Genomic DNA, 22,225 nt, shown 5'->3' on the forward strand with positions numbered 1-22,225 from the left:
TACAGTGCACCTGTTAACATACAATTGTCAAATACAGTGTGCCTGTTAACATACAATTATGTAAATACAGTGCATGTGTTTACATACACCTGTGTCAAAATACAGTGCACTTGTCTTTACATACACCTGTGTCAAAATACAGGGCACCTGTTTAAATACACCTGTGTCAAAATACAGTGCACCTGTTTACATACACCTGTGTCAAAATACAGTGCACCTGTTTACATACACCTGTGTCAAAATACAGTGCACCTATTTACATATACCTGTGTCAAAATACAGTGCACCTGTTAACATACACCTGTGTCAAAATACAGTGCACCTGTTAACATACATATGTGAAAATTACACCTAACAAGTACACATCCCTGCCTGGGGATTTCTAACTAAACAGGCCATCAAGTTGTGATATGGTTTCACACTCATTAATCTTTCAAAAGTCATAAGTGGAATGCAAATTTCTGTAAATGGAAGACCTCTTAATATCACAGAACAAGTAGCAACACACCTGATACAGGTAGCAACCAGCACCAAGGTAAATTCATGTACAATATGGCTCCATGTTTCTTCTGTCCACCATGCCAGGTAAGTGAACAGGATCTGCTCACCCCCACAGGAACCCTCACTAAAGCAGGAAACATCATCTTCCTGAGGCAAGGGAGTTAACTGACTGTATAAGTCCAGTTTCCACCCCTGCCAAACAAGGCTGGAATTTCTGGCCTCGATTATAGCGCCACCAGTGGTTATTGCGAGTTATGTCCCTTCTATGTCCCTTCTATGTCCCTCCTATTGACCAATCAGATTCCACCTCTCATATCACTTGCATTTACTTCAAACAAAATGGTGGCACCCAGTCAAGACAATCTGATTGTGACGAAACAGGTCTTACTTCACGAAGTGCATCAGATCACATGAGCACCTTGATTAAAAACATGAAAAGATTTCGAAAATATCTGTTGAGGGCGAGCAGGCAGTACACAATCTTTCCAAATCCTGCAATCGGCCAACATCTGCACAGCAGCTTACGAACTGGATGTTGATTTCGTCACGTGAATTTGATAAAAAAATAGATAAATTTTAACTCGATAATTCCAGCCTAGTTAAGCACGGGTGATAACTGGACTTCTATAGTCAGTTAACTCCCTTGCCTCAGGAAGATGAGCAAACACGAGAGCCTCCAAAACCTCACAAACCTAGATATCAAACATGTCCCATACTACCCACACGAAAGACCCATCAAATTTACAATGTCTTTAGGAAAATAGTTCTCTCTGTACAAACTGCTTCCTGGAGAGAAAGTACATGTTGCATATTGGACAAACCCACCTGTTCCCCACAGGTAAGGTGCACTCATTACTGACACAGACACTTGATGCTAAAAACACTCCCACTGAGCATGCTTAGGTGTCAGAATGTTTTCCAAGAAACTGTAGACATTAAACTATCAGCAATAAGCAACGTGTCCATGTGACTATTAGCACATGTGTTTAGGAACATTGAAACGAATGTCGACAAAATTTTGACTATGAAGAGTCTGTCATGAGCGCTTCACCAAAAGGAAATTGATACTTTGATACTGAGTCCTGACACTTCATGACATATTTTCCTTGAAATATGGCAATTAATACAGTTTGTTCTCAGGCAACGAAAACCTTTTTCGTGGTCATTTATCTGGCTCAATAATGACAATGTTTGTGGGGGTGTTTGGGTGGGGTGTTTGTGGGGGTGTTTGGGTGGGGTGTTTGGGTGGGGTGTTTGGGTGGGGGTGTTTGTGGGGGTGTTTGGGTGGGGTGTTTGTGGGGGTGTTTGGGTGGGGTGTTTGTGGGGGTGTTTGGGTGGGGTGTTTGTGGGGGTGTTTGGGTGGGGTGTTTGTGGGGGTGTTTGGGTGGGGTGTTTGTGGGGGTGTTTGGGTGGGATGTTTGTAGGGTGATTGGGTGGGGTGTTTGGATGCGGGTGTTTGGGTGGGATGTTTGTAGGGTGATTGAGTGGGGGTGTTTGTGGGGTGATTGAGTGGGGGTGTTCGAGTGGGGGTGTTTGGGTGGGGGCATTTCGATAGGGGAATTTGGGTGGGGGTGTTTGGGTGGGAGTGTTTGGATGGGGTGACTGGGTTGGGGAGTTAAGATGTGGGTGTTTGGATGGGGGTGTTTGAGCGGGGGTGTTTGGGTGGGAGTGTTTGGATAAGGGTGTTTGGGTGGGGTGTTTGGGCAGGAGTGTTTTGATGAGTGTCAGAGGATCAAGGACTAACCATTACCAAACAGGAAAATCCAACACACAGTTAGATACACAAGACTAGAACACGGTCAGGAAGACATGAATCTCAGGAAGGCATGATTAGACAATTATCGGCAGGAAGTAACAGAGACTCTTTCTGTATTTTGATTTCAGGAATGTAAAAAACAATTGCGGGACATTCTCTAAGTTGAAAAAGCAAAGCCATTATTTTTACCTGGTAGAAGAAAAATCCTCTCGGAGCCATAGTTCATAGGGACTGACAGGGGAATGAAAGCATAATGTGGACACAAAAGACAATAACATCTCGACAAGACAAAGTCAAATATACGGTACACAAGGTCCTGTTTCAACATCATTAACAAATAAATAACATGATCAAGATTGATTTCAATCACAAAACATGCAGTGAGATAATATGTGGGGGCAAGACCAACATGTCCTCATCCCTGCTATCTCGAGCAAAGTCTCACATCATCAGAGAATTTGTATCCATCGATATGTATAGGTAGATTTGGACTTTTTTAGCACTATTATCCTTTGATCACTAGCAACATGTCAGGAATGTATAAAATTCATAAATGGAAATGTGTTATTTACACAACAACTTTACGAAATATTTACATTATTATACTTATGTTCGGAAGAGATTAAGATGACCTCTCTGAAATCAAACCCTCTGGAGAACATTGACATATGCTGCACGCTGGTTGAATGCGTTCTCCGTCACAATGACAGTCACTTTTGATCTTGGGCAAATGGAACCATGGAGAGTTTACAAGAATGTTCCTATGGGGTTCAACCCTTTACCTCATTGTCAAAATATTTAAACAGGATTCCAGTAATAACACAAGACCGCCCCCGTGGTCTAGTGGTAGAGCGTCTGCCAGGAGAGCGGAAGGTCCGGGGTTCGATCCCCGACCGCGTCATACCAAAAGACGTTAAAAGATAGTACTTGTTGTTACCCTGTCTGGCTTGGCATTAAGGGGCTAAAACAAGGACTGGTCGGCTCGGAGTCAGTATATTGTGTCTGAGTGGGGTATTCATGTTAAACTGCGGCATGGTATTTCAGTGAGCTAGCACAATAAATCGGCATCAGTCCGGACTAGTACAAGCAGCCACACAAACACACACACGTACATGCACGTCGCTATATAAGTGCAATAATTTTGGATGCGACATTAAACCCCATTTCACCTCACCTCACCAGTTATATCACGGCATGTCAGATTCATGTGGGAAGAAAGCCCGAAGTGATGCAGGTCTCAGACATTTACCACTTTTGTAAAACCCACGGTCAAACCAGGATTCAAACCCACGTAACTCTGCACAGCAAACCATTACACATGAAGTCGGCTGTATTCTATATGGATATTTGTTCATCACAGGAGTCAGGCCATCTACTGCTATTGTAAATATAGAAGCAACATTAATCGTTGAACTGTCATGGATTTAAGTAGTTTTTACTTGCTGCCCATAGTTGACTACTAAGAAACATAGCGTAACGTGAGTTCCCAGTACGATACACATTAAAACAGGCTTCCCCATGATTCTTAGCAAGGTCTAGTATATACAATCACATATGGGGATATGGTTAGCACGGCTTTAATTTACTAATTCGAAGAGAAATACTTGGTTTTCTGTTTGCCGAAGTGATGCCTTATCCTAAAACTTAACTTTCACACTAATGGAATCAACTGTACACAAGTATTTGCAAACTTTATGAAAGCTCTCCTATTTACAGGCTAACACTTCTGGCTGGGTTAGAGGCTTTAACACTTTCTGATGATTGTGAAGTAGTTGTGCTGGTCACCCAGTACCCCAGCCAGGATGTCATTCCATGGTGGTTCCGTGGCAACTGTCACTCAGGCGTCGTCAAGCTCATCATCACTATAGAAATCCATCCGGTCGTCGGGGACCCTCTCCGACTTGAAGTCTCGGCGGATTGCATCCAACTCGGCCAACTCAAGCTGAGGAAGACAACACATTCCAGTGAAAAGTCAGTTAAATAAGTCTGCATTAATGATAAAACATGGCTGTCAATTAGGGCTGGGACGGGTAACTTGGGTCCTGGGGTCGGCTGGGTACTGAGTAGGACTAAGTTACCCACAGGACTACCTGGGCCCGTAGTTAAGCCACGTGATATATTGTTTAATGAACAAAAGTCACGGTTACACTACAAGTCACTAATGTTTGCATTTCTTTCAGACTAGGCACTCATGCCTTCTGACTTTTATATGTTAAAGCTTCAGTGTATGCATGACCAGATTGTTTCATATATGTTTCTGAATATTTTTTGCTGGGGCTCCTGTACAACAATTCCCAATGAGACATTTTGTACCCAAACGTTGATACCTGCAGCAGGTTTCCGGGTCGGGTCAGGTAATATGGGGTCAGGTACCTGGGTAATAAATTTGGACTCATCCCAGCATTACTGTTAATGGTTTGTAGCACTGTAGCTTGGACATTATATCTTGCTTCAATTCTAACTGAATCAGTGAGTGAGTGAGTTTGATTTTACGCCGCTTTTAGCAATATTCCAGCAATATCACGGCGGGGGACACCAGAAATAGGCTTCACACATTGTACCCATGTCGGGATTCGCACCCGGGTCTTCAGTGTGACGAGCGAACGCTTTAACCACTGGGCTATTCGACTGCCCTTCTAACTGAATCACATTGAATTGATATTGAGCTACATATCCAGGTATCTTTAGGTCTGTCACACCTTAATCAATCGAACACTTAAATCTTCATGAGTCTTTGCATGACATTTGAAATAGCAAAATGAACACTGCCTTGTATATTGGATTTGATTAATAACAAACATGAATCTAGTTAATGTTTCTCTGTATTCTTGTAACTAGGCAACACACTTAGTGTATTGGTGACTTGCTGGGTTGACTGCAAGGAACTCTGGGTAGGAGAACGACCAGGCAGGTTCAGTTGTCATGGAAACATGTGGTGGCATTCAGTTTCTCATGATATCATATCCTTCCAGAGAGTGAATGCCTCACAACTGCTTAATCATGGAAAGAGAGCACCACGGAACATGGCACATGACTTTCCGTATTCATATTTTGTTATGAACAAGATGTGTTCTCAGATTTACCAATGTTATCAGGGATTTCTCTGGACCTGCTTATAGGCCACTAGTCAGCGCCAGGGCCCACTTGCACAAAGCGATCTTAGTGCTACGACTATTGTAAGCTTATGTCAAAGTATGGGAATTACGATCATCTTAGCGCTAAGATTGCTTTGTGCAAGTGGGCCCTGGTCTTGAGCAATTCTCAGTATATTCACAAACTTGAACTATACATCTTCCTATTCATGCTGTTTAAATATAACTAATGTTGCGGCTTTGCTAAGCTGCATTGAATTTCACAGGACAATAAGGATGAAGAGGCTTAGTTCAATGTTATTGCATTGAAAGTTATGTTAAAGTTCAATGTTATTGCATTGAAAGTTATGTTAAAGTTCGATGTTATTGCACTGAAAGTTATGTTAAAGTTCAATGTTATTGCATTGAAAGTTATGTTAAAGTTCAATGTTATTGCATTGAAAGTTATGTTAAAGTTCAATGTTATTGCATTGAAAGTTATGTTAAAGTTCAATGTTATCGCATTGAAAGTTATGTTAAAGTTCAATGTTATCGCATTGAAAGTTATGTTAAAGTTCAATGTTATCGCATTGAAAGTTATGTTAAAGTTCAACGTTATCGCATTGAAAGGTATGTTAAAGTTCAATGTTATCGCATTGAAAGTTATGTTAAAGTTCAACGTTATCGCATTGAAAGGTATGTTAAAGTTCAATGTTATTGCATTGAAAGTTATGTTAAAGTTCAATGTTATTGCATTGAAAGTTATGTTAAAGTTCAATGTTAAAAACACCTCTGAACTTCGTACTTTTGAACAAAATATTTGCTTCCCTAATTTACCTGCCCAGGGCACTAAGTTTAGCATCCTAGATTAATTCCTGCTGAATGAGTTTTGATGCATGGCAATATGTACACATAAACCCTCTCGGTACCCAAGGAAATTTTGGGGTATTGAATACTCAAAAATACCTGCTAATGAGAAAACACATAATTGAAAAAATGTGTCGTGATTCATTAATACAAATAGGAATCTTTTTCACTCCTGAACAATAGTAGCACTACTTAAATATAATGTTTAAATGCACTGAGAGTTATCTACCTTGATTTGATGTAGATGGCTCTGCCTCTTACTAGCGATGCTCCTCATTGGGAAGGGATTCAGGTCATAGAAGGCTATCTGCAACCATGGAAACAAAGGTCAGGTCATTGTTTCAGGGAAAAGAAACACGAAGAAGGTCCTGTCATCCTTTTCTGTTCACAACATCCCATGAAGATTGACATAAATATTTTGTACAAAGAAACAGTGTGAAAAAACAGAATCCTGTGAACGTGACGAATAGTGACTTAAAAAACAACAAATTAACCCTTTGAACTTTAAACATGCTCTTTGTGACTGACATAAAGAATGAGTGAATGAGCTGTAGTGAGTGAACAAGACCAGCTTTGAGCAGTTGTTCAGCCATATCACCATATGACAGTTCAATGTGGGCAGCAAGCCCTAAGTGAAGTAGTTGGTTGGTTTGTTGTTTTACGCCGCACTCAGCAATATTCCAGCTATATGACGGCAGTCTGTAAATAATCGAGTCTGGACCAGACAATCCAGTGATTGACATCATGAGCATCGATCCACGCAATTGGGATCGATGACATGCATCAACCAAGTCAGCGAGCCTGACCACCCGATCCTGTTAGTCGCCTTTTACGACAAGCATAGTCGCCTTTTACGGCAGGCATGGGTTCCTGAAGACCTGTTCTGCCCCGGATCTTCAGGAGTCCCTAAATGAAGTAGGTCGGGTACGTTTACCACCACACTGAAACCATACATCATGGTGCTCACAAACCAAGGATCATATTCAGAATGAATGTAACCAGCACCAGCAGATCCTGACATGGCTAAGGGACTTAACTCTTAACACATCGAACTGAAAGCCTTAGACAACAGGGCAAACTATTCTTATTCTGGGAGGTCACACATTTATTGTCTGTCCAGTAATGACAGTTGATATGTGCTTACATTATGTCATATCAAGAATGAATTAGAGAACAACCAAAGTGCTGACGCGAGTGAATGAATAGTGTTATTCTCAAGCCTTTGGCAATCAACCCATCAGCCTTGAAAATGCACATTTGCAACTATCGGAAAGTTATTACACATGATCATTCCACCCATATTTATTCGAGCTCAACTGTATATTCCTAGCCAGGTTGTTTGTAGTTACAACTTGATTTATAGTGATTTATTACATGACAGGAATCAGTGAGACATTACCTTACAGATCCCCCTTGCGTAAGTCATCCTCTCGCCTACAGTGCGCATGTACCTGTTCACCAGGAAGGATGTGTTCTGAGTCAACACTCCTTCCTCTGCGTACTTTAGGAAAGCAATTGAGAAACGAAACAGCACCTGAAAGAGAAAACACCGATGAAAAACCCTTCCAAAAACTTTGATGCGTATTTGTGTGACAATCTATAGATTAAAGAAATCAGCTTTGATTCCTTACGTCATACCGTATTCAACGTAATAAGCGCCCACGGCAATATTTGCTAATATATTGGCTAGTGAACAACCCCAATTAGCACCCCTTCCGATTGATCAATGAACGCTTATTTATTCGTGTATAATATGCACTCGTGTGTTATATGCACCCATAATTATGGCCAATTAAATTCTGGAAAATATATCTGTCGTGTATAATACGCACAGACTTTTCTTTTGTATCTTTTCAGGCTATCACCATAAATCACGAAATTAACGATCTTTCAACTCTGTGTTTTTTTCTCACCAAAATTATATTCTAATAAGAGACCCCTATTTCTAATTTTGAGAGCGCCCTGGGCGCTTATTACGTCGAATACGGTATAATATATTCATCAAATTACAAATTATTGTAAACAAGACAAGTCAGTAAATATTATGATCAACATCCTGCTCCTAAAAAACAACAAATTTACATTTATTATGACAAGTTTTCAATTTACAGAGATTTATTTTTGATGAACCACAGTTCAGGGTCAGTAGTAACGTCAGTTGAGATGTGACAAGTAAGGTCACATGAGTGAGTTGGATTTAACGCCGCTTTTAACAGTATTCAAGTTATATCACGGCGTGTCAGCTTAATTTTGGAGGAAAGCCCGAAGTGATGGAGGTCTCAGACGTTTACCACTTCGGTGAAACCCACGCGCACGGGTATGGTGCTGACAAACCTAGAAACATAATCGGGGCTTAACGGGATTCGAACCCACAATCATAGGTTTCTGGCATGCCCAAGGGACGCAACTCTGCACAGCGAATCACGGCGCCTTAGACGACTGGGCCACCAAGACAAGAGTGTGTGGATACAGTTCGAAACCCATATGCTCCATTACTTCCTGGTACAAAATGTCAGATACCCCGGTCATCTTGAAACACTACAAACAGACTAACCTGTTCTAACCAATCAGATATTAGTAATAGTCTAATGGTAAGTGTTGCATCCAATCAGAAGTCTCCTCTTATATGATTGTTGTCATAAGGTCAAACATGTTGCCATTTATAATGTCAACTGGGATTGAACAAAACACAAAATATAATCAACTGGTGTTTCAAAAAGTCAAAAACAATCCCAATGACTTTTAATTATAAGACAAAAGTAATCTGTTTGCTTATCCCAGACGTGGCATGAAGCCAGGGCTAGATTGTATACGTATACATGGTGTGGTAGATAGGCCTACCTTGCTGCCTTCATACAAGAAGGAGTCCCAGACTCTAAGGAAAGCATCTGTCGTCTGCCTATCCCAGACGTGGCGTGAAGCCAGGGCTAGATTGTATACGTATACATGGTGCGGTAGATAGGCCTACCTTGCTGCCTTCATACAAGAAGGAGTCCCAGACTCTAAGGAAAGTATCTGTCGTCTGCCTATCCCAGACGTGGCGTGAAGCCAGGGCTAGATTGTATACGTACACATGGTGCGGTAGATAGGCCTACCTTGCTGCCTTCATACAAGAAGGAGTCCCAGACTCTAAGGAAAGTATTTGTCGTCTGCCTATCCCAGACGTGGCGTGAAGCCAGGGCTAGATTGTATACGTATACATGGTGTGGTAGACAGGCCTACCTTGCTGCCTTCATACAAGAAGGAGTCCCAGACTCTAAGGAAAGTATCTGTCGGCACGCTGTCCACAAACACCGTGAGGAACCAGTTGAATGTGAACAGACTCAGGTCTACATCATGGGTCTCAAAATGGCTGTACAACTTGGGCAGCTTGTCCTGTACTAGGTCCTTCAGCACACGCTGGAATAAACATAACAGTAACAATAAACACTGGAATAAACATAACAGTAACAATAAACACACTGGAATAAACACAAGGGATGAATGTTGACTTACTTTACAGTCAGCAATAAACATGCTGGAATAAACATCACAATATGCAATAAACACTGAAATAAACACAAGGGGTGAATGTTGACTTACTTTACAGTCAGCAATAAACATGCTGGAATATACACAAGGGGTGAATGTTGACTTACATCACAGTCAATAAATCAGCTCTATCAAGTCGGTCAGTAAATAATGGAGTTTGGGCCATTGCAACCAGTGGCTGACAGCATGAACAACAATCACAATGACACGTAATCAGCCAGCTCACACCTTGTAACATTTATTAACAGGCTCTGTTGACAAACCGGGGGCACTGGTGATCAACCAAGTCACCGAAACTGACCACCCCATCCATTTTGTCACCCCTTACAACCAGCATAGGTTGCTTGAGACCTATTCTAACCCGGAAACCCCACAGTACAACCAGCATAGGTTGCTTGAGACCTGTTCTAACCCCGAATCACCACAGAACAACCAGCATAGGTTGCTAAAGACCTATTCTCACCCGGAATCCCCACAGTACAACCAGCATAGGTTGCTTGAGACCTGTTCTAACCCAGAATCCCCACAGTACAACCAGCATAGGTTGCTTGAGACCTATTCTAACCCGGAATCCCCATGGTACAACCAGCATAGGTTGCTTGAGACCTGTTCTAACCCCGAATCCCCATGGTACAACCAGCACAGGTTGCTTGAGACCTATTCTAACCCGGGATCCCCACAGTAGAACCAGCATAGGTTGCTTGAGACCTATTCTGAGCCAGAATCCCCACAGTAGAACCAGCATAGTTTGCTTGAGACCTATTCTCACCCGGAATCCCCATGGTACAACCAGCACAGGTTGCTGGAGACCTATTCTGACCCGGAATCCCCACAGTACAACCAGCATAGGTTGCTTGAGACCTGTTCTCACCCGGAATCCCCACAGTACAACCAGCACAGGTTGCTGGAGACCTGTTCTAACCCGGAATCCCCACAGTACAACCAGCATAGGTTGCTTGAGACCTATTCTAACCCAGAATCACCACAGTACAACCAGCATAGGTTGCTTGAGACCTGTTCTAACCCAGAATCACCACAGTACAACCAGCATAGGTTGCTTGAGACCTATTCTAACCCGGAATCCCCACAGTACAACCAGCATAGCTTGCTGGGGACCTATTCTAACACAGAATCACCACAGTACAACCAGCATAGGTTGCTGGAGACCTATTCTAACCCAGAATCCCCACAGTACAACCAGAATAGGTTGCTTGAGACCTATTCTGACCCAGAATCCCCACAGTAGAACCAGCATAGTTTGCTTGAGACCTATTCTGACCCGGAATCCCCACAGTACAACCAGCACAGGTTGCTGGAGACCTAATCTGACCCGGAATCCCAACAGTACAACCAGCATAGGTTGCTTGAGACCTGTTCTCACCCGGAATCCCCACAGTACAACCAGCACAGGTTGCTGGAGACCTGTTCTAACCCGGAATCCCCACAGTACAACCAGCATAGGTTGCTTGAGACCTATTCTAACCCAGAATCACCACAGTACAACCAGCATAGGTTGCTTGAGACCTGTTCTAACCCGGAATCCCCACAGTACAACCAGCATAGCTTGCTGGGGACCTATTCTAACACAGAATCACCACAGTACAACCAGCATAGGTTGCTGGAGACCTATTCTAACCCAGAATCCCCACAGTACAACCAGCATAGGTTGCTTGAGACCTATTCTAACCCAGAATCCCCACAGTACAACCAGCGTAGGTTGCTTGAGACCTATTCTAACCCGGAATCCCCACAGTACAACCAGCGTAGGTTGCTTGAGACCTATTCTAACCCGGAATCCCCACAGTACAACCAGCGTAGGTTGCTTGAGACCTATTCTAACCCGGAATCCCCACAGTACAACCAGCATAGGTTGCTTGAGACCTATTCTAACCCAGAATCCCCACAGTACAACCAGCACAGGTTGCTTGAGACCTGTTCTAACCCCGAATCCCCATGGTACAACCAGCATAGGTTGCTTGAGACCTGTTCTAACCTGGAATCCCCACAGTACAACCAGCACAGGTTGCTGGAGACCTATTCTGACCCGGAATCCCCACAGTACAACCAGCATAGGTTGCTTGAGACCTATTCTAACACAGAATCACCACAGTAGAACCAGCATAGGTTGCTGGAGACCTATTCTAACCCAGAATCCCCACAGTACAACCAGCATAGGTTGCTGGAGACCTATTCTAACCCGGAATCCCCACAGTACAACCAGCATAGGTTGCTTGAGACCTATTCTAACACAGAATCACCACAGTACAACCAGCATAGGTTGCTGGAGACCTATTCTGACCCGGAATCCCCACAGTACAACCAGCATAGGTTGTTGGAGACCTGTTCTAACCCGGAATCCCCACAGTACAACCAGCATAGGTTGCTTGAGACCTGTTCTAACCCCGAATCCCCATGGAACAACCAGCATAGGTTGCTTGAGACATATTCTAACACAGAATCACCACAGTACAACCAGCATAGGTTGCTTGAGACCTGTTCTAACCCGGAATCCCCACAGTACAACCAGCATAGGTTGCTTGAGACCTGTTCTAACCCGGAATCCCCACAGTACAACCAGCATAGGTTGCTTGAGACCTGTTCTAACCCGGAATCCCCATGGTACAACCAGCACAGGTTGCTTGAGACCTATTCTGACCCGGTATCCCCACAGAAGAACCCCCATATCTGTGTGTACTGTGAGCAGCCTCACCTGGTCCGCTTGTGCTGCCGCTAGCGTAGTGGTGAAGTAGTCAGGGGGCATCAGGTGTTCCACGATCGTCACCAGACACCAGAACGCCTCCTCCTCTGACAGGAACAGCAGTGCTATGGCAGCTAGCCGGTTCAATCCCTGCAAAGACACACCCCGTATATCAAGCAAGAGGTGGCAGGTGGAAATGCACTTCGTACCCCGAAGGGACTAAATTAGGGTAGAACACTTACAGATATCAAGATTGTCTCCGTGACTCAGCTGGCAGTAGCCAATCACCAAGTTCTGGGCACTGAAGGCCGTCAAGATTGTCTCCGTGACTCACCTGGCAGTAGCCAATCACCATGTTCTGAGCACTGAAGGCTAGTAAGATTCTCCTTAATTTCTTGATGCCATCTGATTCAAGTGTTTCAAAGTGTCGATTGTTTGGTAAAGTTCTCAACAGATCAAGTTCAATCTGAAAGGAGAAAACAATCAACTTATACAGTGACCTCTAGAATGAATCTAGACACTGGGATATATACTACCTCAATAGTAAATTATTTAATTCACAACGCAAGGTTAGAGTTACTGGCATTTGCAAAGCAGCCTAGAGCAATGTATTTTAACTATTTATAGTGTACCTATACCTTTACATCATACAATCAATGCTTAGAGAATAGCATTCTTACTCCACTATCTTTGCTAAATTGATTAGAAGACACACTGTGTTTTGAAATTTGAGGTAGTCTATCTGTAGATTAGATACCTATAAGGGAGAGAGTTAAGCAAATTATGATGGTAGAATTTCTAATCATTAGTATTTTCAAAAGCCATCAGTATTACTTGACTGATCACTGTTGATGTGGACTGTGCAGATCCATCAAGTTCTGTACAGAGTAATAAGAAAGAACCAGAAGCTGAAACACAGCATAATGTCAACTTTGTTAAGGTGGGCTACACACCTGTTTGGCTGCAGGGTTGGACTTGGTGTCCTTGGCACGTACGACCAGGCTTTTGTAGTAGCCCGGGCCCAGCTTCAGTCTCGACTGCCCTACATGCATGTTGATACACCTGAAGCATACAGAGGGCACATCCTATACTTCCTACACCTGCAGTATACAGAGGGCATACTCTATACATCCTACCTGCAGTATACAGAGGGCACACTTTATACTTCCTACACCTGCAGTATACAGAGGGCATACTCTATACATCCTACACCTGCAGTATACAGAGGGCACACTCTATATCCTACACCTGTAGTATACGGAGGGCACACTCTATACATCCTACACCTGCAGTATACAGAGGGCACACTTTATACTTCCTACACCTGCAGTATACAAAGGGCACACTCTATACATCCTACACCTGCAGTATACAGAGGGCACACTCTATATCCTACACCTGCAGTATACAGAGGGCACAATCTATACATCCTACACCTGTAGTATACATAGGGCACATCCTATACTTCCTACACCTGCAGTATACAGAGGGCATACTCTATATCCTACACCTGCAGTATACAGAGGGCACACTCTATACATCCTACACCTGTAGTATACAGAGGGCACATCCTATACTTCCTACACCTGCAGTATACAGAGGGCATACTCTTTATCCTACACCTGCAGTATACAGAGGGCACAATCTATACATCCTACACCTGTAGTATACATAGGGCACATCCTATACTTCCTACACCTGCAGTATACAGAGGGCACACTTTATACTTCCTACACCTGCAGTATACAGAGGGCACACTCTATATCCTACACCTGCAGTATACAGAGGGCACACTCTATACATCCTACACCTGCAGTATACAGAGGGCACATCGTATACATCCTACACCTGCAGTATACAGAGGGCACATCCTATACATCCTACACCTGTAGTATACAGAGGGCACACTCTATATCCTACACCTGCAGTATACAGAGGGCACACTCTATACATCCTACACCTGCAGTATACATAGGGCACATCCTATACTTCCTACACCTGCAGTATACAGAGGGCACATCCTATACATCCTACACCTGCAGTATACAGAGGGCACACTCTATATCCTACACCTGTAGTATACGGAGGGCACACTCTATACATCCTACCTGCAGTATACAGAGGGCACACTTTATACTTCCTACACCTGCAGTATACAGAGGGCACACTCTATATCCTACACCTGCAGTATACAGAGGGCACACTCTATACATCCTACACCTGCAGTATACAGAGGGCACATGGTATACATCCTACACCTGCAGTATACATAGGGCACATCCTATACATCCTACACCTGTAGTATACAGAGGGCACACTCTATATCCTACACCTGCAGTATACAGAGGGCACACTCTATATCCTACACCTGCAGTATACAGAGGGCACACTCTATACATCCTACACCTGTAGTATACAGAGGGCACATCCTATACTTCCTACACCTGCAGTATACAGAGGGCATACTCTATACATTCTACACCTGCAGCATACAGAGGGCACATCCTATACTTCCTACACCTATAGTATACAGAGGGCACACTCTATACATCCTACACCTGCAGTATACAGAGGGCACACTCTATACATCCTACACCTGCAGTATACAGAGGGCACACTCTATACATCCTACACCTGCAGTATACAGAGGGCACACTCTATACATCCTACACCTGTAGTATACAGAGGGCACATCCTATACTTCCTACACCTGCAGTATACAGAGGGCATACTCTATACATTCTACACCTGCAGCATACAGAGGGCACATCCTATACTTCCTACACCTATAGTATACAGAGGGCACACTCTATACATCCTACACCTGCAGTATACAGAGGGCACACTCTATACATCCTACACCTGCAGTATACAGAGGGCACACTCTATACATCCTACACCTGCAGTATACAGAGGGCACACTCTATACATCCTACACCTGCAGTATACAGAGGACACACTCTATACATCCTACACCTGCAGTATACAGAGGGCACACTCTATACATCCTACACCTGCAGTATACAGAGGACACATTCTATACATCCTACACCTGCAGTATACAGAGGGCATACTCTATACATCCTACACCTGCAGTATACAGAGGGCTCGCTCTATATCACAGTGTGATTGACAATGATTGGGTGACTCTCCCTCTCTATAAGAAATGCTTTGCACAACAGTAAAACAAATGGAAGTGTGTGCCACAATTTGATTGGTTGCAAAAAGTTGTTATGTCGTCAGTTCCAAATAAAATTCTACTTAGGCTTCACATTTTAATTATATTTCATCAAAGATTGTTATAACACAGGGAGGGATTCAAATGGAGTGTGTTCAAGCCACTGCTACCACTGGTGACCCGTGAAGGTCCGGGGTAGAATAGGTCTTCAGCAACCCATGCTTGCCATAAAAGGCGACTATGCTTGTCGTAAGAGGCAATTAACGGGATCGGGTGGTCAGGCTCGCTGACTTGGGTGATGCATGTTATCGTATTCCAGTTGCGTGGATCGATGCTCATGATGTCAATCACTGGATTGTCTTGTCCAGATTTGATTATTTCAAGACCGCCAGCATATAGCTGGAATATTACTGAGTGTAGCGTAAAACAACAAACAAACTACCACTGGTTTCAATATGGACAGATATCTTAAAATTACCAGACTGTTGAGTAAACATTGAATAAACTCACCCTTTCCACACCTGTTCCCTGTACTCGTGTGGTATTCCTGACCTGATGAGTGTCTTCAGCTCCAGGGACCTGCTGAGAGGTCGACCTGACTGGTTGACCATGAAGTTCTCCCACTTGACCTGGTGCGATGACGCTTCATCAGCCACCTGTAACAGTCCCACATCAGTGAGTGAATATGGATCTACACCACTTATAGCCTTATTCCAGAAATATTGCAGGGACACCATGTGGGGAATTGAACCCAGGCCTTCTTTGTCATGAGCAAACACTTTAGCCACTGGGCTACCCCACCACCCCCTCACAGATGAAGCAGATAGCTGATGCTAAATCTCTCAATGATGGTGTGACAAAAATAATGAGTAGTCAAATATAACGCAAATGCCTGTCATATATTCTTTTGGTTTAAATTGAGTGATTTGACTCTCTCCTTCAATCAGTCTACTTCACAAACTCTTAGAATTAGCAGTGATTGAAATTTATAATGAAATTAAGTATTAGCTATCTGGGCTATTTATGGGATGTCATAATACTGCTGTAATACTGATACTGCTGTAATACCGATATGCTGTCAGACTGATACTGCTGTGATACTGATATTGCTGTGATACCGATACTGCTGTTATACCGATACTGCTGTCATACTGATACTGCTGTGATACTGATACTGCTGTGATACCGATACTGCTGTCATACTGATACTGCTGTGATACTGATATTGCTGTGATACCGATACTGCTGTTATACCGATACTGCTGACCACCTACCTCAACATACCCCAAAATGCCTCAACATAATACACGCATGAATGGTGAGGGAGACTTGTAGTGTTAATGGATGTTTTTATCAGCATTTCCTTTTTATCCCAAAATGACAGCTCATTGAAGGAGGACAGACAAGATGTGTTTTTAAACATTTATCCTGGACCTGAGTATATGTATGGTTTTGATAAACTAAAGATTTATAACTGGAGTAAATCTTGGTTTGGAATCTTGACAGTGCATTATTATTAATATTATTATTAATATTATTTATACATTAAAATTAAAATGCAGCAAAGAGGGTTTGGGTGATCCTGGCAAAGTCAGGCAGGGTAGGCTCATTATTATTATTATTTAGGGGTGACTATTGAGGCATTTTTGACTATTGCGATACTATTGCGATAGTTAAAACAACTCTTGCGATACTATTGCGATAGTGGCCCTACTATTGCGATACTATTGCGATAGTTTTCACTTGCAATTATAGCAGGCTTTAGCAGCATATATTTCAGCATTTTGACTGACACCATCAAAATAATTATAACTTTCTGATACTGTTTGTAAAGAAAACAAGAAATGAGAAGAAAACAAGAAATGAGAAGAAAACAAGTTCAAATTGACCTCTCAAAAACATTTTAATACAAAATTTCACTTTATGTAACTTTTAAAGTCTTAGGTTACTGCAGTGTTTTAGCAGCAATGTGAATGAATGTGATTGAATGACTAGTATTTGACTATACAAACTGTCAAACTAATTGTCACATTGGCATTCACTGAATGGCTAAATGCGATTCAACATATCAATTAGGAAACAAAGTTGCCATCTTGTCAATGTTGCCTAGCGACGAGTAGCTAAGGGACGTAACTCTAAATCAAGCAGACAAAGTAGTGCAATCCAAAGGAAAGCACGACAGAGGTTAGATGATCATAGGAGTTGTTTCTATGTTTTTTAAGAAAGTAAATGTACCAAACAAATTAACTATCGAAACTATCGATAGTTAGACAAACTATCGCCAATAGTATCGATTGTTTCAAGTTGCAATCGATAGTGTACTATCGTGAGACAAGCAATCGCAATCAATCGATAGTTCGATGTATCGTTACACCACTATTATTATTATTATTATACCTTGATATTGTTGGCTAGCTCTGCCGACTGTCTTTGCAGCTGGTCTGCTCGGGCGAGGAGAATGTCTTCATCGTCCTCAAACATACACTTCTGGAAGCCATAGCGGTCATACTCTTGCGTGCTGTAAACAGACACATAGAAACATTTCAAAGTCAGAGTCATTGCACAGATTATCTGTAGCATGCTCATATCTCTTAAAGTTTTGTCTAAATAATGTTGTTGTTTTTATGGAGATCACAAAGATCATAAACTATATTGACGCACACTTTCGAAACTTTTTCAGCAATGAATTTCACTCTTTTGCCACATAAATAAGTGAATCTTTCACATGTACATGTACATGCACTAGTTCTTATATCCTGGGGTATTGTGAAGGTGTGTTGATTAAAATGGATGTGGGAGGTTGGACAGTGACTGCCACTTGTCTAATGCCATGTGCAGATGTTTGTCACCCACCTGTTTGATGCCATGTGCAGATGTTTGTCACCCACCTGTTTGATGCCATGTGCAGATGTTTGTCACCCACTTGTCTAATGCCATGTGCAGATGTTTGTCACCCACCTGTTTGATGCCATGTGAAGATGTTTGTCACCTACCTGTTTGATGCCATGTGCAGATGTTTGTCACCCACCTGTTTGATGCCATGTGCAGATGTTTGTCACCCACCTGTCTAATGCCATGTGCAGATGTTTGTCACCCACCTGTTTGATGCCATGTGCAGATGTTTGTCACCCACCTGTTTGATGCCATGTGCAAATGTTTGTCACCTACCTGTTTGATGCCATGTGCAGATGTTTGTCACCCACCTGTTTGATGCCATGTGCAGATGTTTGTCACCCACCTGTTTGATGCCATGTGCAGATGTTTGTCACCCACTTGTCTAATGCCATGTGCAGATGTTTGTCACCCACCTGTTTGATGCCATGTGCAGATGTTTGTCACCTACCTGTTTGATGCCATGTGCAGATGTTTGTCACCCACCTGTTTGATGCCATGTGCAGATGTTTGTCACCCACCTGTCTAATGCCATGTGCAGATGTTTGTCACCCACCTGTTTGATGCCATGTGCAGATGTTTGTCACCTACCTGTTTGATGCCATGTGCAAATGTTTGTCACCTACCTGTTTGATGCCATGTGCAGATGTTTGTCACCCACCTGTTTGATGCCATGTGCAGATGTTTGTCACCCACCTGTTTGATGCCATGTGCAGATGTTTGTCACCCACCTGTTTGATGCCATGTGCAGATGTTTGTCACCTACCTGTTTGATGCCATGTGCAGATGTTTGTCACCCACCTGTTTGATGCCATGTGCAGATGTTTGTCACCCACCTGTTTGATGCCATGTGCAGATGTTTGTCACCCACCTGTTTGATGCCATGTGCAGATGTTTGTCACCCACCTGTTTGATGCCATGTGCAGATGTTTGTCACCCACCTGTCTAATGCCATGTGCAGGTGTTTGTCACCCACCTGTTTGATGCCATGTGCAGGTGTTTGTCACCCACCTGTTTGATGCCATGTGCAGATGTTTGTCACCCACCTGTTTGATGCCATGTGCAGATGTTTGTCACCCACCTGTTTGATGCCATGTGCAGATGTTTGTCACCCACCTGTTTGATGCCATGTGCAGATGTTTGTCACCCACCTGTTTGATGCCATGTGCAGATGTTTGTCACCCACCTGTTTGATGCCATGTGCAGATGTTCGTCACCCACCTGTTTGATGCCATGTGCAGATGTTGGTCACCCACTTGTCTAATGCCATGTGCAAATGTTTGTCACCCACCTGTTTGATGCCATGTGCAGATGTTTGTCACCCACCTGTTTGATGCCATGTGCAGATGTTTGTCACCTACCTGTTTGATGCCATGTGCAGATGTTTGCCACCCACCTGTTTGATGCCATGTGCAGATGTTTGTCACCCACTTGTCTAATGCCATGTGCAAATGTTGGTCACCCACCTGTTTGATGCCATGTGCAGATGTTTGTCACCCACTTGTCTGATGCCATGTGCAGATGTTTGTCACCCACCTGTTTGATGCCATGTGCAGATGTTTGTCACCCACCTGTTTGATGCCATGTGCAGATGTTTGTCACCCACTTGTCTAATGCCATGTGCAGATGTTTGTCACCCACTTGTCTAATGCCATGTGCAGATGTTTGTCACCCACTTGTCTAATGCCATGTGCAGATGTTTGTCACCCACCTGTTTGATGCCATGTGCAGATGTTTGTCACCCACCTGTTTGATGCCATGTGCAGATGTTTGTCATCCACCTGTTTGAAGCCATGTGCAGATGTTTGTCACCTACCTGTTTGATGCCATGTGCAGATGTTTGTCACCCACCTGTTTGATGCCATGTGCAGATGTTGGTCACCCACTTGTCTAATGCCATGTGCAGATGTTTGTCACCCACCTGTTTGATGCCATGTGCAGATGTTTGTCACCCACCTGTTTGATGCCATGTGCAGATGTTTGTCACCCACCTGTTTGATGCCATGTGCAGATGTTTGTCACCCACCTGTTTGATGCCATGTGCAGATGTTTGTCACCCACCTGTTTGATGCCATGTGCAGATGTTTGTCACCCACCTGTTTGATGCCATGTGCAGATGTTTGTCACCCACCTGTTTGATGCCATGTGCAGATGTTTGTCACCCACCTGTTTGATGCCATGTGCAGATGTTTGTCACCCACCTGTTTGATGCCATGTGCAGATGTTTGTCACCCACCTGTTTGATGCCATGTGCAGATGTTTGCCACCCACCTGTCTAATGCCATGTGCAGATGTTTGCCACCCACCTGTTTGATGCCATGTGCAGATGTTTGTCACCCACCTGTTTGATGCCATGTGCAGATGTTTGTCACCCACCTGTTTGATGCCATGTGCAGATGTTTGTCACCCACCTGTTTGATGCCATGTGCAGATGTTGGTCACCCACCTGTTTGATGCCATGTGCAGATGTTTGTCACCCACCTGTTTGATGCCATGTGCAGATGTTTGTCACCCACCTGTTTGATGCCATGTGCAGATGTTTGTCACCCACCTGTTTGATGCCATGTGCAGATGTTTGTCACCCACCTGTTTGATGCCATGTGCAGATGTTTGCCACCCACCTGTCTAATGCCATGTGCAGATGTTTGCCACCCACCTGTTTGATGCCATGTGCAGATGTTTGTCACCCACCTGTTTGATGCCATGTGCAGATGTTTGTCACCCACCTGTTTGATGCCATGTGCAGATGTTGGTCACCCACCTGTTTGATGCCATGTGCAGATGTTTGTCACCCACCTGTTTGATGCCATGTGCAGATGTTTGTCACCCACCTGTTTGATGCCATGTGCAGATGTTTGTCACCCACCTGTTTGATGCCATGTGCAGATGTTTGTCACCTACCTGTTTGATGCCATGTGCAGATGTTTGTCACCCAGCTGTTTGATGCCATGTGCAGATGTTTGTCACCCAGCTGTTTGATGCCATGTGCAGATGTTTGTCACCCACCTGTTTGATGCCATGTGCAGATGTTTGTCACCCACATGTCTGATGCCATGTGCAAATGTTTGTCACCCACATGTCTGATGCCATGTGCAGATGTTTGTCACCCAGCTGTTTGATGCCATGTGCAGATGTTTGTCACCCACCTGTTTGATGCCATGTGCAGATGTTTGTCACCCACCTGTTTGATGCCATGTGCAGATGTTTGTCACCCACCTGTTTGATGCCATGTGCAGATGTTTGTCACCCACCTGTTTGATGCCATGTGCAGATGTTTGTCACCCAGCTGTTTGATGCCATGTGCAGATGTTTGTCACCCACCTGTTTGATGCCATGTGCAGATGTTTGTCACCCACCTGTTTGATGCCATATGCAGATGTTTGTCACCCACCTGTTTGATGCCATGTGCAGATGTTTGTCACCCACCTGTTTGATGCCATGTGCAGATGTTTGTCACCCACCTGTTTGATGCCATGTGCAGATGTTTGTCACCCACCTGTTTGATGCCATGTGCAGATGTTTGTCACCCACCTGTTTGATGCCATGTGCAGATGTTTGTCACCCACCTGTTTGATGCCATGTGCAGATGTTGGTCACCCACCTGTTTGATGCCATGTGCAGATGTTTGTCACCCACCTGTTTGATGCCATGTGCAGATGTTGGTCACCCACCTGTTTGATGCCATGTGCAGATGTTTGTCACCCACCTGTTTGATGCCATGTGCAGATGTT

General features: G+C 43.6%; 1 protein-coding gene across 3 annotated transcripts in view; it reads right to left on the bottom strand.

Moving 5' to 3' along the window:
* Window positions 1–3,442: 3,442 nt before the first annotated feature.
* Window positions 3,443–22,225, bottom strand: part of LOC124111094 (TBC1 domain family member 2B-like) — a 54,861-nt gene continuing 36,078 nt past the window's right edge. For all 3 annotated transcript variants that reach the window (XM_048399565.1, XM_048399564.1, XM_048399563.1), the window contains 9 exons: window positions 18,000–18,120; window positions 16,113–16,258; window positions 13,378–13,486; window positions 12,759–12,890; window positions 12,437–12,574; window positions 9,418–9,594; window positions 7,595–7,729; window positions 6,425–6,502; window positions 3,443–4,199 (listed from right to left, as the gene is read on the bottom strand). In XM_048399565.1, the coding sequence (XP_048255522.1) occupies window positions 4,095–4,199; window positions 6,425–6,502; window positions 7,595–7,729; window positions 9,418–9,594; window positions 12,437–12,574; window positions 12,759–12,890; window positions 13,378–13,486; window positions 16,113–16,258; window positions 18,000–18,120 (1,141 nt within the window). In that variant the 3' untranslated portion in view covers window positions 3,443–4,094. The remainder of the gene's footprint in view (window positions 4,200–6,424; window positions 6,503–7,594; window positions 7,730–9,417; window positions 9,595–12,436; window positions 12,575–12,758; window positions 12,891–13,377; window positions 13,487–16,112; window positions 16,259–17,999; window positions 18,121–22,225) is intronic.

The sequence above is a fragment of the Haliotis rufescens genome, unplaced genomic scaffold (genome assembly GCF_023055435.1).
Source record: "Haliotis rufescens isolate VD_foot unplaced genomic scaffold, xgHalRufe1.0.p SCAF_2, whole genome shotgun sequence".
Classification (NCBI taxonomy): Eukaryota; Metazoa; Mollusca; class Gastropoda; order Lepetellida; family Haliotidae; genus Haliotis; species Haliotis rufescens.